Source organism: Haliotis cracherodii, unplaced genomic scaffold (genome assembly GCF_022045235.1).
Source record: "Haliotis cracherodii isolate W230 unplaced genomic scaffold, xgHalCrac1.p SCAF_22, whole genome shotgun sequence".
NCBI classification, from domain to species: Eukaryota; Metazoa; Mollusca; class Gastropoda; order Lepetellida; family Haliotidae; genus Haliotis; species Haliotis cracherodii.
This window is the reverse complement of record NW_027266278.1, coordinates 38,226-55,731: the sequence shown is the minus strand read 5'-3', so window position 1 is coordinate 55,731 and position 17,506 is coordinate 38,226. Positions and strand designations below refer to the sequence as shown.

Below are 17,506 nucleotides of genomic sequence, written 5' to 3'. Positions count from 1 at the left end.
TAGCACTTTGGTACAGGTGGTATGCAGGATACGTATGGAACAATTTGACCAGTCACCGTAGGGACTTCTCCCGCTACATGTATTTCCATTGCGAAAACGTTATGTTGACATTTAATACCTAGTCAAACTGACTCAATTATGACTTTTAGCGAGTAAGGTACAGCATTTATGTCATGTGTATCCATTCTCTTGCAACTTAATTTCGTTTCAAGGCGTCAATAGCATTAATCTGACCGTGGTTGCTGTAGATAACAGTAAAGTGTGCGATCTACCGATCACTTCTCATACGATTTCGCCGAAATTATTGTAAACATTATTATAATTATTGAATGAAATTTGAAAATAATTAATAAAATATAGTGCAAACATTAGTCCAGATAAACAATGAAACGTTTTTTATTTCCAGATATTATAATAATAGGATTAAGTTGTGTGCTTCAGTTCGGATTTGTTGACTGGTAGTTCCGGTGTTGTGTGATCAGCTGATAATGTTTTCTGAGATGGGAGGGAAACATCGTGTCAGTGTAAAACTTGAGCCATGCGTTACCACGCTATAACCGAGTTTACGCTATATTGAGTTTCCAATAGTGAGGGAACACTTTCTGTGATTCTCAGTTCTGTAGATGTAACATTTTACTGAACTATTGGTTGGACTTTGGGCAAGTACATTTTAAAATAGGACAAGTAAGATTGTTGGTCATACTAGCCCTTGGTCAAGTAACATTTTTCATAATTTTTCAACCCCTGAAAAGGTGAATTATGAACCTAGCCCAACCCTGCACGTGTTGTATGTAAACCCTGCACGTGTTGTATGTAAACCCTACACGTGTTGTATGGAAACCCTGCACGTGTTGTATGTAAACCCTGCACGTGTTGTATGTAAACCCTGCACGTGTTGTATGTAAACCCTGCATGTGTTGTATGGAAACCCTGCACGTGTTGTATGTAAACCCTGCACGTGTTGTATGTAAACCCTGCACGTGTTGTATGTAAACCCTGCACGTATTGTATGGAAACCCTGCACTGTTGTATGTAAACCCTGCACGTGTTGTATGTATGTCTGCACGTGTTGTATGTAAACCCTGCACGTGTTGTATGTAAACCCTGCACGTGTTGTATGTAAACCCTGCACGTGTTGTATGGAAACCCTGCACGTGTTGTATGGAAACCCTGCACGTGTTGTATGTAAACCCTGCACGTGTTGTATGTAAACCCTGCACGTGTTGTATGGAAACCCTGCACGTGTTGTATGTAAACCCTGCACGTGTTGTATGTAAACCCTGCACGTGTTGTATGTAAACCCTGCACGTGTTGTATTGAAACCCTGCACGTGTTGTATGGAAACCCTGCACGTGTTGTATGTAAACCCTGCACGTGTTGTATGTTAACCCTGCACGTGTTGTATGTAAACCCTGCACGTGTTGTATGTAAACCCTGCACATGTTGTATGTAAACCCTGCACTGTTGTATGTAAACCCTGCACGTGTTGTATGTAAACCCTGCACGTGTTGTATGTAAACCCTGCACGTGTTGTATGTAAACCCTGCACGTGTTGTATGTAAACCCTGCACGTGTTGTTTGTAAACCCTGCACGTGTTGTATGTAAACCCTGCACGTGTTGTATGGAAACCCTGCACTGTTGTATGGAAACCCTGCACGTGTTGTATGGAAACCCTGCACGTGTTGTATGTAAACCCTGCACTGTTGTATGGAAACCCTGCACGTGTTGTATGGAAACCCTGCACGTGTTGTATGTAAACCCTGCACGTGTTGTATGTAAACCCTGCACTGTTGTATGTAAACCCTGCACGTGTTGTATGTAAACCCTGCACGTGTTGTATGTAAACCCTGCACGTGTTGTATGTAAACCCTGCACGTGTTGTATGGAAACCCTGCACGTGTTGTATGTAAACCCTGCACGTGTTGTATGTAAACCCTGCACGTGTTGTATGTAAACCCTGCACGTGTTGTATGTAAACCCTGCACGTGTTGTATGGAAACCCTGCACGTGTTGTATGGAAACCCTGCACGTGTTGTATGTAAACCCTGCACGTGTTGTATGTAAACCCTGCACGTTTTGTATGTAAACCCTGCACGTGTTGTATGTAAACCCTGCATGTGTTGTATGGAAACCCTGCACGTGTTGTATGTAAACCCTGCACGTGTTGTATTTAAACCCTGCACGTGTTGTATGTAAACCCTGCACGTATTGTATGGAAACCCTGCACTGTTGTATGTAAACCCTGCACGTGTTGTATGTATGTCTGCACGTGTTGTATGTAAACCCTGCACGTGTTGTATGTAAACCCTGCACGTGTTGTATGTAAACCCTGCACGTGTTGTATGGAAACCCTGCACGTGTTGTATGGAAACCCTGCACGTGTTGTATGTAAACCCTGCACGTGTTGTATGTAAACCCTGCACGTGTTGTATGGAAACCCTGCACGTGTTGTATGTAAACCCTGCACGTGTTGTATGTAAACCCTGCACGTGTTGTATGTAAACCCTGCACGTGTTGTATTGAAACCCTGCACGTGTTGTATGGAAACCCTGCACGTGTTGTATGTAAACCCTGCACGTGTTGTATGTTAACCCTGCACGTGTTGTATGTAAACCCTGCACGTGTTGTATGTAAACCCTGCACGTGTTGTATGTAAACCCTGCACTGTTGTATGTAAACCCTGCACGTGTTGTATGTAAACCCTGCACGTGTTGTATGTAAACCCTGCACGTGTTGTATGTAAACCCTGCACGTGTTGTATGTAAACCCTGCACGTGTTGTTTGTAAACCCTGCACGTGTTGTATGTAAACCCTGCACGTGTTGTATGGAAACCCTGCACTGTTGTATGGAAACCCTGCACGTGTTGTATGGAAACCCTGCACGTGTTGTATGGAAACCCTGCACGTGTTGTATGTAAACCCTGCACGTGTTGTATGGAAACCCTGCACGTGTTGTATGTAAACCCTGCACGTGTTGTATGTAAACCCTGCACGTGTTGTATGTAAACCCTGCACGTGTTGTTTGTAAACCCTGCACGTGTTGTATGTAAACCCTGCACGTGTTGTATGTAAACCCTGCACTGTTGTATGGAAACCCTGCACGTGTTGTATGTAAACCCTGCACGTGTTGTATGGAAACCCTGCACGTGTTGTATGTAAACCCTGCACGTGTTGTATGGAAACCCTGCACGTGTTGTATGTAAACCCTGCACGTGTTGTATGGAAACCCTGCACGTGTTGTATGTAAACCCTGCACGTGTTGTATGTAAACCCTGAACGTGTTGTATGTAAACCCTGCACGTGTTGTATGTAAACCCTGCACTGTTGTATGGAAACCCTGCACGTGTTGTATGTAAACCCTGCACGTGTTGTATGGAAACCCTGCACGTGTTGTATGGAAACCCTGCACGTGTTGTATGTAAACCCTGCACGTGTTGTATGTAAACCCTGCACGTGTTGTATGTAAACCCTGCACGTGTTGTATGTAAACCCTGCACGTGTTGTATGTAAACCCTGCACGTGTTGTATGTAAACCCTGCACGTGTTGTATGGAAACCCTGCACGTGTTGTATGGAAACCCTGCACATGTTGTATGTAAACCCTGCACGTGTTGTATGTAAACCCTGCACTGTTGTATGGAAACCCTGCACTGTTGTATGGAAACCCTGCACGTGTTGTATGGAAACCCTGCACGTGTTGTATGTAAACCCTGCACGTGTTGTATGTAAACCCTGCACGTGTTGTATGGAAACCCTGCACGTGTTGTATGTAAACCCTGCACGTGTTGTATGGAAACCCTGCACGTGTTGTATGGAAACCCTGCACGTGTTGTATGTAAACCCTGCACTGTTGTATTTAAACCCTGCACGTGTTGTATGGAAATGGCATGTTGTATGTCTGTGAATGGCAGTTGTTCCTCGTCTCCTGCAGTGCCCCCTCGGGCCGTCCCCCCAGGTGAAGCGCTTCCACATGGCCGTCTACATCGACCCCTACCTGTCCCGCCCAACCCAGGTGTGGCAGTTCTTCGTGCACGCGCTGCAGAGGGTCGACGTGTCCTGTATCGATGGTCAGACCAGCAGGTTTGCCCTCATCCTCAGGTAAGGTTCCGCTTGGGTCATGCTGGCGAACTAGGAACTACATTTATTATCACCCACCATGAAGTGGGCCAGGGATATAGGTACGGAGTTTCTCAAACGGGACAAATACTCAAATACTATTTAGAGAAATGAAATTTTACACACTGATGTTACAGGTCATGATCTCACATCAGATCACAAAATGGGTGTAATAAATTCATATTTTTTATGGCTCTGTGCATTGCAACTTAATGCATAATGCATGAAATGGAACAATTTTTTTTCAGAATCTGCTTAAGTTGGATCAATGAAAGTTTTTCATGCTTTTCTAAGAGATAATAAGAAACCTATAATTGTGGGTTCGAATCCAATGATTATGTTTCTACGTTTGTCAGCACCATACCCATGCTTGTAGGTTTCACCGAAGTGGTAAACGTTTGAGACCTGCATCACTTTGGGCTTTCTTCAAACATTAAGCTGACATACCGTGATATAAACCCAACTCACTCACTCACTCATTGTGCCTTGTGGTTTAAGCGTTAGCTAGAATGCTGGAATATTGCATAAGCACTTCATCAGTAATCCTCATAAGACTCATGGATATAGGAATTAGGTGTTGACTTAAGTGTACATCTTGGTACATGACTTCCCCCTGTGGCAGGTAACTTTTCTGTCCGAAAAGTGAAATTTTCCTGAGATTTTCCTCCAGCTGCTCGGATTGTCTGGCGTATTCAGTTTTACTCCTCGTTGATTCTAAGCGATTATTTTGCATTATTTCAACTTAATCAAGCTGCGATTTGTCTTAGTTTTTGCGATTTTTCAATATTTATGATATCTGAGTGCAGACTGTTGAAGATGGGCAGGCAACATTTACTGATATCCTGCCCAACTGTCTTTTGGGGTTTTAAAATTATTTCAAACACTGTACGGCCTTCATGTCATGTTTCACTGTTTAAGAGGGACCCAATCCAACCGCCTGGCTCGCTGTTTCTCGTCTCACCCAAGTGAAATGCAGCTGTCTCCCGACGACCAGTTCCTGTTAACGGCCGGAGCCGTGCACGAACTTAATGTTGCCGTCCGCCCAATGAAGACCGGCAACAGGTTCTACTATCTGAATGTGGTCGATATCGAGTACCACCAGCTGATTCGTACCTGGCTCATCTGTGTCAACTGCAAAGCTCCGATGGTGTCGCGGGCATTCGAGCTGTCGTTGCCCGTGGGTGGGGGGAAGGGATGCAGCAAGCGGATCAGCTACACCAACCCATACCCCGCCCAGAAGGAGTTCCACCTCCGCTGTGACCGCGACGACCTGCTGCAGTTCAAGGAGACCAAGTTGACCATCAATGGCGGCGAGCAACACGTGATCGGGCTTCGGTTCAATCCCGTCTCCCAGCCTGGCATTGCTGAAATCATGGTCTTCATCAATGATGAGGACGATAAGAATGAAGAGACCTTCCGAATCACTGCCAACTACAAGTATCCAGGAGCATAGAACATTAGTGTAGCTCTTTGACAGTGTATACTTAATGTAGAAGACATACGTTGTGTCGTCTGAACCAGACTTTAGCTGTGTCCACTCGGGCTGACCTAACCTGCAAGGGGAGATAACCTGGATATATAGCCTCCCTATCCAGACTCAGAGTTTGTTGTCTGTACAGGTGTGAGTGATTCTTGAGAGAGAGTGTCTGAACACACAATCACATGGTGCCTCATTCCCTGTCTGCATTCACAGCAGGATCAGTGTTATAAGTCCTCATCATTCTCCAAGTCCTCAAACATATCAATGTCTCTTAAGTCCTCAAACACGTCAATGTCCTTCGAGTCCTCAAACACATCATTGTCCTCCGAGTCCTCAAACATATCAATGTCCTTCGAGTCCTCAAACATATCAATGTCCTTCGAGTCCTCAAACACGTTAATGTCCTACAAGTCCTCAAATAGAGATTGACATCAACTCGACTACACAAGCAAATGTAATTAGAGCTGTTGGTCTCTGGTACTTTGCCTTTTGAAGATGTTATTGTTATGATATTTATAGCATTCTGTGATATTACATGCGTCCATTGTAAACTAATGTGTAGTCCAAGGAATCTCACACCTTGTCCGTCGTCTCAGGTCACACATTGTAATCCATACTCTCTGCATGTTACATGTATTTATTTCGGGTTAATAAACTATCGATACCTACAGCGTTGTTTCAATTGAAGGAGATTGTCAAGACTGCAGATACATTGCATGATATCTGTTCTTGAAATAATTGGCCCTGTTGGGATTCAAGAGCGGAATAGATCCCGACTAGCCCATGCTTGGCTTCCTGTACAAATTTAAGGGAGGAATAGACCCCTTGTATCCTGGTTGATCGTATGTATGATGCCTTGAGTGGATCATAACCTAGCTGATCATATATATATACGGTGCCTTGACTGGATCGTAACTTAGCTGATCGTATATATGGTGCCTTGAGTGGATCGTAACTTAGCTGATCGTATATATGGTGCCTTGAGTGGATCGAAACCTAGCTGATCGTATATATGGTGCCTTGAGTGGATCGTAACTTAGTTGATCGTATGTATGGTGCCTTGAGTGGATCATAACTTAGCTGATCGTGTGTATGATGCCTTGAGTGGATCGTAACCTGGCTGATCGTATGTATCATGCCTTGAGTGGATCGTAACTTAGCTGATCGTATGTATGATGCCTTGAGTGGATCATAACTTAGCTGATCGTATGTATGATGCCTTGAGTGGATCGTAACCTGGCTGATCGTATGTATCATGCCTTGAGTGGATCATAACTTAGCTGATCGTATGTATGATGCCTTGGGTGGATGGTATCCTGGCTAATCTTGTTTATGATGCCTTGAGTGGATGGTAAGCTGGTTGATTGTGTGTATGATACCTTGAGTTGGCCATAACGTGGCTGATGATATATAAGATGCCTTGAGTGGATTGTAAGCTGGTTGATTGTATGTATGATGCCTTGAGTTAGCCTTAATGTGGCTGATGGTATATATGATACCTTGAGTGGATGGTAAGCTGGTTGATTGTATGTATGATGCCTTGAGTTGGCCATAACGTGGCTGATGGTATACATGATACCTTGAGTGGATGGTAAGCTGGTTGATTGTATGTATGATGTCTTGAGTGGAGATGTAACCTTGTTTATTGTGTGTATGATGCCTTGAGTGGATCGTAACGTGGCTGATGATATATATGATGCCTTGAGTGGTTCGTAAGCTGGTTGATAGTATGTATCATGCCTTGAGTGGACCATAACTTAGCTGATCGTATGTATGATGCCTTGGGTGGATGGTAAGCTGGTTGATTGTGTGTATGATGCCTTGAGTTGGCCATAACGTGGCTGATGATATATATGATGCCTTGAGTGGAAGGTAACCTGGTTGATTGTGTGTATGATGTCTTGAGTGGATGGTAACCTGGTTGATTGTGTGTATGATGCCTTGAGTTGGCCATAACGTGGCTGATGGTATGTATGATGCCTTGAGTGGATGGTAACCTGGTTGATTGTGTGTATGATGTCTTGAGTGGATGGTAACCTGGTTGATTGTGTGTATGATGCCTTGAGTTGGCCATAACGTGGCTGATCGTATGTATGATGCCTTGAGTGGATGGTAAGCGTGTTGATTGTATGTATGATGCCTTCAGTTTGCCATAACATGGCTGAGGATATATATGATGCCTTGAGTGGATGGTAACCTGGTTGATTGTGTGTATGATGTCTTGAGTGGAAGGTAACCTGGTTGATTGTGTGTATGATGTCTTGAGTGGATGGTAACCTGGTTGATTGTGTGTATGATGTCTTGAGTGGAAGGTAACCTGGTTGATTGTGTGTATGATGTCTTGAGTGGATGGTAAGCTGGTTGATTGTATGTATGATGCCTTGAGTTGGCCATAATGTGGCTGATGATATATATGATGCCTTGAGTGGATTGTAAGCTGGTTGATTGTATGTATGATGCCTTGAGTTGGCCATAATGTGGCTGATGATATATATGATGCCTTGAGTGGATGGTAAGCTGGTTGATTGTATGTATGATGCCTTGAGTTGGCCATAATGTGGCTGATGATATATATGATGCCTTGAGTGGAAGGTAAGCTGGTTGATTGTATGTATGATGTCTTGAGGGGATGGTAAGCTGGTTGATCGTATGTAAGATGCCTTGAGTTGGCCATAACGTGGCTGATGGTATATATGATGCCTTGAGTGGATGGTAAGCTGGTTGATTGTGTGTATGATGTCTTGAGTTGGCCATAACGTGGCTGAGGATATATATGATGCCTTGAGTGGATGGTAAGCTGGTTGATTGTATGTATGATGCCTTGAGTTGGCCATAACGTGGCTGATGATATATATGATGCCTTGAGTGGATGGTAAGCTGGTTGATTGTGTGTATGATGTCTTGAGTTGGCCATAACGTGGCTGAGGATATATATGATGCCTTGAGTGGATGGTAAGCTGGTTGATTGTATGTATGATGCCTTGAGTTGGCCATAACGTGGCTGAGGATATATATGATACCTTGAGTGGATGGTAAGCTGGTTGATTGTATGTATGATGTCTTGAGTTGGCCATAACGTGGCTGATGATATATATGATGCCTTGAGTGGAAGGTAACGTGGCTGATCGTATGTATGATGTCTTGAGCGGATCCTAACCCGACTGATTGTGTGTATGATGCCTTGAGTGGAAATATAACCTTGTTTATTGTGTGTATGATGTCTTGAGTGGATCGTAACCTAGCTGATCGTATGTATGATGCCTTGAGTGGATGGTAAGCTGGTTGATCGTATGTATGATGCCTTGAGTGGATCGTAACCTTGTTTATTGTGTGTATTATGTCTTGAGTGGATCGTAACCTGACTGATCGTGTGTATGATGCCTTAAGTGGAAATGTAACCTTGTTTATTGTGTGTATGATGTCCTGAGTGGATCATAGCCTAGCTGATCGTATGTATGATGCCTTGAGTGGATCGTAACCAGGCTGATCGTGTGTATGATGCCTTGAGTGGAAATGTAACCTTGTTTATTGTGTGTATGATGTCTTGAGTGGATCGTAACCTGGCTGATCGTGTGTATGATGCCTTGAGTGGAAAATGTAACCTTGTTTATTGTGTGTATGATGTCTTGAGTGGATCGTAACCTGGCTGATCGGGTGTGTGATGCCTGACTGATGGCGTGTATGATGCCTTGAGTGGAAATGTAACCTTGTTTATTGTGTGTATGATGTCTTGAGTGGATCGTAACCTGGCTGATCGTGTGTATGATGCCTTGATTGGTTCGTAACCTGGCTGATCGTGTGTATGATGCCTTGAGTGGATCGTAACCTGGCTGATCGTGTGTATGATGTCTTGAGTGGAAATGTAACCTGGCAGATCGTGTGTATGATGTCTTGAGTGGATTGTAACCTGGCTGATCGTGTGTATAATGCCTAGAGTGGAAATGTAACCTGGCTGATCGTGTGTATTATGTCTTGAGTGGATCGTAACCTTGCTGATCGTGTGTATGATGCCTTGAGTGGATGGTAAGCTGGTTGATCGTATGTATGATGCCTTGAGTGGATCGTAACCTTGTTTATTGTGTGTATTATGTCTTGAGTGGATCGTAACCTGACTGATCGTGTGTATGATGCCTTAAGTGGAAATGTAACCTTGTTTATTGTGTGTATGATGTCCTGAGTGGATCATAGCCTAGCTGATCGTATGTATGATGCCTTGAGTGGATCGTAACCAGGCTGATCGTGTGTATGATGCCTTGAGTGGAAATGTAACCTTGTTTATTGTGTGTATGATGTCTTGAGTGGATCGTAACCTGGCTGATCGTGTGTATGATGCCTTGAGTGGAAAATGTAACCTTGTTTATTGTGTGTATGATGTCTTGAGTGGATCGTAACCTGGCTGATCGGGTGTGTGATGCCTGACTGATGGCGTGTATGATGCCTTGAGTGGAAATGTAACCTTGTTTATTGTGTGTATGATGTCTTGAGTGGATCGTAACCTGGCTGATCGTGTGTATGATGCCTTGATTGGTTAGTAACCTGGCTGATCGTGTGTATGATGCCTTGAGTGGATCGTAACCTGGCTGATCGTGTGTATGATGTCTTGAGTGGAAATGTAACCTGGCAGATCGTGTGTATGATGTCTTGAGTGGATTGTAACCTGGCTGATCGTGTGTATAATGCCTAGAGTGGAAATGTAACCTGGCTGATCGTCTGTATTATGTCTTGAGTGGATCGTAACCTTGCTGATCGTGTGTATGATGCCTTGAGTTGAAATGTAACCTAGCTGATCGTGTGTATAATGCCTTGAGTGGAAATGCAACCTGTCTGATCGTGTGTATGATGTCTTGAGTGGATGGTAACCTGGCTGATTGTGTGTATGATGCCTTGAGTGCATCATAACCTGGCTGATCGTATGTATGATGTCTTGAGTGGGTCGAAACCTAGCTGACCGTGTGTATGATGCCTTGAGTGGAAATGTAACCTAGCTGATCGTGTATATGATGTCTTGAGTGGATGGTAACCTGGCTGATCGTGTGTATGATGCCTTGAGTGGAAATGTAACCTGGCTGATCGTGTGTATGATGCCTTGAGTGGATCGTAACCTGGCTGATGGTGTGTATGATGCCTTGAGTGGAAATGTAACCTGGCTGATCGTGTATATGATGTCTTGAGTGGATGGTAACCTGGCTGATCGTGTGTATAATGCCTAGAGTGGAAATGTAACCTGGCTGATCGTGTGTATTATGTCTTGAGTGGATCGTAACCTTGCTGATCGTGTGTATGATGCCTTGAGTTGAAATGTAACCTAGCTGATCGTGTGTATGATGTCTTGAGTGGATGGTAACCTGGCTGATGGTGTGTATGATGCCTTGAGTGGAAATGTAACCTGGCTGATCGTGTATATGATGTCTTGAGTGGATCGTAACCTGGCTGATGGTGTGTATGATGCCTTGAGTGGAAATGTAACCTGACTGATCGTGGTGTATGATGCCTTGAGTGGATCTTAACCTGGCTGATGGTGTGTATGATGTCTTGAGTGGATCATAACCTGGCTGATCATGTGTATGATGCCTTGAGTGGATCGTAACCTGGCTGATCGTGTGTATGATGCCTTGAGTGGAAATGTAACCTGGCTGATCATGTGTATGATGCCTTGAGTGGAAATGTAACCTGGCTGATCGTGTTTATGATGTCTTGGGTGGATCGTGACCTAGCTGATCGTGTGTATGATGCCTTGAGTGGATCGTAACCTGGCTGATCGTGTGTATGATGCCTTGAGTGGATCATAACCTGGCTGATCGTGTGTATGATGTCTTGAGTGGATCGTAACCTGGCTGATCGTGTGTATGATGCCTTGAGTGGAAATGTAACCTGGCTGATCGTGTTTATGATGTCTTGGGTGGATCGTGACCTAGCTGATCGTGTGTATGATGTCTTGAGTGGAAATGTAACCTGGCTGATCGTGTGTATGATGTCTTGAGTGGATCATAACCTGGCTGATCGTGTGTATGATATCTTGAGTGGATCGTATTCTGGCTGATCGTGTGTATGATGCCTTGAGTGGATCGTAACCTGGCTGATCGTGTGTATGATGCCTTGAGTGGAAATGTAACCTGGCTGATCGTGTGTATGATGACTTGAGAAGATCGTAACCTGGCTGATCGTGTGTATGATGCCTAGAGTGGATCGTAACCTGGCTGATCGTGTGTATGATGCCTTAAGTGAAATGTAACCTGGCTGATCGTGTGTATAATGCCTTGAGTAGAAATATAACCTGGCTGATCGTGTGTATGATGCTTTGAGTGGATCGTAACCTGGCTGATCGTGTGTATGATGCCTTGAGTGGATCGTAACCTGGCTGATCGTGTATATGATGTCTTGAGTGGATCATAACCTGGCTCATCGTGTGTATGATATCTTGAGTGGATCGTTTTCTGGCTGATCGTGTGTATGATGCCTTGAGTGGAAATGTAACCTTGTTTATTGTGTGTATGATGTCTTGAGCGGATCGTAACCAGGCTGATCGTGTGTATGATGTCTTGAGTGGATAGTTACCTGGCTGATCGTGTGTATGATGCCTTGAGTGGATCGTAACCTGGCTGATCGTGTTTATGATGTCTTGAGTGGATCGTAACCAGGCTGATCGTGTGTATGATGTCTTGAGTTGATCGTAACCTGGCTGATGGTGTGTATGATGTCTTGAGTGGATCGTAACCAGGCTGATTGTGTGTATGATGTCTTGAGTGGATCGTAACCTGGCTGATGGTGTATATGATGCCTTGAGTGGAAATGTAACCTGGCTGATCGTGTGTATGATGCCTTGAGTGGATCGTAACCTTGCTGATCGTGTGTATGATGCCTTGAGTTGAAATGTAACCTAGCTGATCGTGTGTATAATGCCTTGAGTGGAAATGCAACCTGTCTGATCGTGTGTATGATGTCTTGAGTGGATGGTAACCTGGCTGATTGTGTGTATGATGCCTTGAGTGCATCATAACCTGGCTGATCGTATGTATGATGTCTTGAGTGGGTCGAAACCTGGCTGACCGTGTGTATGATGCCTTGAGTGGATCGTAACCTGGCTGATCGTGTGTATGATGCCTTGAGTGGATCGTAACCTGGCTGATGGTGTGTATGATGCCTTGAGTGGAAATGTAACCTGGCTGATCGTGTGTATGATGCCTTGAGTGGATCGTAACCTGGCTGATCGTGTGTATGATGCCTAGAGTGGAAATGTATCCTGGCTGATCGTGTGTATTATGTCTTGAGTGGATCGTAACCTTGCTGATCGTCTGTATGATGCCTTGAGTTGAAATATAACCTAGCTGATCGTGTGTATGATGTCTTGAGTGGATGGTAACCTGGCTGATGGTGTGTATGATGCCTTGAGTGGAAATTTAACCTGGCTGATCGTGTATATGATGTCTTGAGTGGATCGTAACCTGGCTGATGGTGTGTATGATGCCTTGAGTGGAAATGTAACCTGACTGATCGTGGTGTATGATGCCTTGAGTGGATCGTAACCTGGCTGATCGTGTGTATGATGTCTTGAGTGGATCATAACCTGGCTGATCATGTGTATGATGCCTTGAGTGGATCGTAACCTGGCTGATCGTGTGTATGATGCCTTGAGTGGAAATGTAACCTGGCTGATCATGTGTATGATGCCTTGAGTGGAAATGTAACCTGGCTGATCGTGTTTATGATGTCTTGGGTGGATCGTCACCTAGCTGATCGTGTGTATGATGCCTTGAGTGGATCGTAACCTGGCTGATCGTGTGTATGATGCCTTGAGTGGATCGTAACCTGGCTGATCGTGTGTATGATGTCTTGAGTGGATCGTAACCTGGCTGATCGTGTGTATGATGCCTTGAGTGGAAATGTAACCTGGCTGATCGTGTTTATGATGTCTTGGGTGGATCGTGACCTAGCTGATCGTGTGTATGATGTCTTGAGTGGAAATTTAACCTGGCTGATCGTGTGTATGATGTCTTGAGTGGATCATAACCTGGCTGATCGTGTGTATGATATCTTGAGTGGATCGTATTCTGGCTGATCGTGTGTATGATGCCTTGAGTGGATCGTAACCTGGCTGATCGTGTGTATGATGCCTTGAGTGGAAATGTAACCTGGCTGATCGTGTGTATGATGTCTTGAGAAGATCGTAACCTGGCTGATCGTGTGTATGATGCCTAGAGTGGATCGTAACCTGGCTGATCGTGTGTATGATGCCTTAAGTGAAATGTAACCTGGCTGATCGTGTGTATAAAGCCTTGAGTAGAAATATAACCTGGCTGATCGTGTGTATGATGCTTTGAGTGGATCGTAACCTGGCTGATCGTGTGTATGATGCCTTGAGTGGATCGTAACCTGGCTGATCGTGTGTATGATGTCTTGAGTGGATCATAACCTGGCTGATCGTGTGTATGATATCTTGAGTGGATCGTTTTCTGGCTGATCGTGTGTATGATGCCTTGAGTGGAAATGTAACCTTGTTTATTGTGTGTATGATGTCTTGAGTGGATCGTAACCAGGCTGATCGTGTGTATGATGTCTTGACTGGATCGTTACCTGGCTGATCGTGTGTATGATGCCTTGAGTGGATCGTAACCTGGCTGATCGTGTTTATGATGTCTTGAGTGGATCGTAACCAGGCTGATGGTGTGTATGATGTCTTAAGTGGATCGTAACCTGGCTGATGGTGTGTATGATGTCTTGAGTGGATCGTAACCAGGCTGATCGTGTGTATGATGTCTTGAGTGGATCGTAACCTGGCTGATGGTGTGTATGATGCCTTGAGTGGAAATGTAACCTGGCTGATCGTGTGTATGATGCCTTGAGTGGAAATGTAACCTGGCTGAACGTGTGTATGATGTCATGAGTTGATCGTAACCTGGCTGATCTTGTGTATGATGACTTGAGTGGAAATGTAACCTGGATTGTGTGTATGATGTCTTGAGTGGATGGTAACCTAGTGGATTGTGTGTATGATGCCTTGAGTTGGCCATAACATGGCTGATGGTATGTATGATGCCTTGAGTGGATGGTATCCTGGTTGATTGTGTGTATGATGTCTTGAGTGGAAGGTAACCTGGTTGATTGTGTGTATGATGTCTTGAGTGGATGGTAACCTGGTTGATTGTGTGTATGATGCCTTGAGTTGGCCATAACGTGGCTGATGGTATGTATGATGCCTTGAGTTGATGGTAAGCTGGTTGATCGTATGTATGATGCCTTGAGTTGGCCATAACGTGGCTGATGATATATATGATACCTTGAGTGGAAGGTAAGCTGGTTGATTGTATGTATGATGTCTTGAGGGGATGGTAAGCTGGTTGATCGTATGTAAGATGCCTTGAGTTGGCCATAACGTGGCTGATGGTATCTATGATGTCTTGAGGGGATGGTAAGCTGGTTGATCGTATGTAAGATGCCTTGAGTTGGCCATAACGTGGCTGATGGTATATATGATACCTTGAGTGGATGGTAAGCTGGTTGATTGTATGATGTCTTGAGGGGATGGTAACCTGGTTGATTGTATGTATGATGTCTTGAGTTGGCCATAACGTGGCTGTGGATATATATGATGCCTTGAGTGGATGGTAAGCTGGTTGATTGTATGTATGATGTCTTGAGGGGATGGTAACCTGGTTGATTGTATGTATGATGCCTTGAGTTGGCCATAACGTGGCTGAGGATATATATGATGCCTTGAGTGGAAGGTAACGTGGCTGATGGTATATATGATACCTTGAGTGGATGGTAACCTGGTTGATTATGTGTATGATGCCTTGGGTGGATTGTAACCTAGCTGATCGTATGTATGATGTCTTGAGTGGAAATGTAACCTAGCTGATCGTATGTATGATGTCTTGAGCGGATCCTAACCCGACTGATTGTGTGTATAATGCCTTGAGTGGAAATATAACCTTGTTTATTGTGTGTATGATGTCTTGAGTGGATCGTAACCTAGCTGATCGTATGTATGATGCCTTGAGTGGATCGTAACCTGGTTGATCGTATGTATGATGCCTTGAGTGGATCGTAACCTGGCTGATCGTGTGTATCATGCCTTAAGTGGAAATGTAACCTTGTTTATTGTGTGTATGATGTCCTGAGTGGATCGTAGCCTAGCTGATCGTATGTATGATGCCTTGAGTGGATCGTAACCAGGCTGATCGTGTGTATGATGCCTTGAGTGGAAAATGTAACCTTGTTTATTGTGTGTATGATGTCTTGAGTGGATTGTAACCTGGCTGATCGTGTGTGTGATGCCTTGAGTGGAAAATGTAACCTTGTTTATTGTGTGTATGATGTCTTGAGTGGATCGTAACCTGGCTGATCGGGTGTGTGATGCCTTGAGTGGATCGTAACCTGACTGATGGCGTGTATGATGCCTTGAGTGGAAATGTAACCTTGTTTATTGTGTGTATGATGTCTTGAGTGGATCGTAACCTGGCTGATCGTGTGTATGATGCCTTGATTGGTTCGTAACCTGGCTGATCGTGTGTATGATGCCTTGAGTGGATCGTAACCTGGCTGATCGTGTGTATGATGCCTTGAGTGCATCATAACCTGGCTGATCGTATGTATGATGTCTTGAGTGGGTCGAAACCTAGCTGATCGTGTATATGATGTCTTGAGTGGATGGTAACGTGGCTGATCGTGTGTATGATGCCTTGAGTGGAAATGTAACCTGGCTGATCGTGTGTATGATGCCTTGAGTGGATCGTAACCTGGCTGATGGTGTGTATGATGCCTTGAGTGGAAATGTAACCTGGCTGATCGTGTGTATGATGCCTTGAGCAGATCGTAACCTGGCTGATCTTGTGTATGATGCCTTGAGTGGAAATGTAACCTGGCTGATGGTGTGTATGATGTCTTGAGTGGATCATAACCTGGCTGATCGTGTGTATGATGCCTTGAGTGGAAATGTAACCTGGCTGATCGTGTTTATGATGTCTTGAGTGGATCGTAACCAGGCTGATCGTGTGTATGATGTCTTGAGTGGATCGTTACCTGGCTGATCGTGCGTATGATGCCTTGAGTGGATCATAACCTGGCTGATCGTGTTTATGATTTCTTGAGTGGATCGTAACCAGGCTGATCGTGTGTATGATGTCTTAAGTGGATCGTAACCTGGCTGATGGTGTGTATGATGTCTTGAGTGGATTGTAACCTGGCTGATCGTGTGTATGATGTCTTGAGTGGATCGTAACCTGGCTGATGGTGTTTATGATGCCTTGAGTGGAAATGTAACCTGGCTGATCGTGTGTATGGTGTCTTGAGTGGATCGTAACCTGGCTGATAGTGTGTATGATGCCTTGAGCAGATCGTAACCTGGCTGATCTTGTGTATGATGCCTTGAGTGGAAATGTAACCTGGCTGATGGTGTGTATGATGTCTTGAGTGGATCATAACCTGGCTGATCGTGTGTATGATGCCTTGAGCGGATCGTAACCTGGCTGATCTTGTGTATGATGACTTGAGTGGAAATGTAACCTGGCTGATCGTGTGTATGATGTCTTGAGCGGATCGTAACCTGGCTGATCGTATGTATGATGCCTTGAGTGGATCGTAACCTGGCTGATCTTGTGTATGATGCCTTGAGTGGAAATGTAACCTGGCTGATCGTGTGTATGATGTCTTGAGTGGATCGTAACCTGGCTGATCTTGTGTATGATGCCTTGAGTGGAAATGTTACCTGGCTGATCGTGTGTATGATGCCTTGAGTGGATCGTAACCTGACTGATCGTGTGTATGATGCCTTGAGTGGATCGTAACCTGGCTGATCATGTGTATGATGCCTCGAGTGGAAATGTAACCTGGCTGATCGTGTGTATGATGTCTTGAGTGGAAATGTAACCTAGCTAATCGTGAGTATGATGTCTTGAGTGGATCGTAACCTGA

At 44.5% G+C, this 17,506-nt stretch overlaps 1 protein-coding gene across 4 annotated transcripts in view; it reads left to right on the top strand.

Annotated features, from left to right (window-relative positions):
- Nucleotides 1-6,251, top strand: part of LOC139471233 (nephrocystin-4-like) — an 89,449-nt gene extending 83,198 nt beyond the window's left edge. For all 4 annotated transcript variants that reach the window (XM_071253525.1, XM_071253522.1, XM_071253526.1 and 1 more), the window contains 2 exons: nt 3,932-4,098; nt 5,035-6,251. In XM_071253525.1, coding sequence (XP_071109626.1) covers nt 3,932-4,098; nt 5,035-5,569 — 702 coding nt within the window. In that variant the 3' untranslated portion in view covers nt 5,570-6,251. The remainder of the gene's footprint in view (nt 1-3,931; nt 4,099-5,034) is intronic.
- The last annotated feature ends 11,255 nt before the right edge of the window (nt 6,252-17,506 follow it).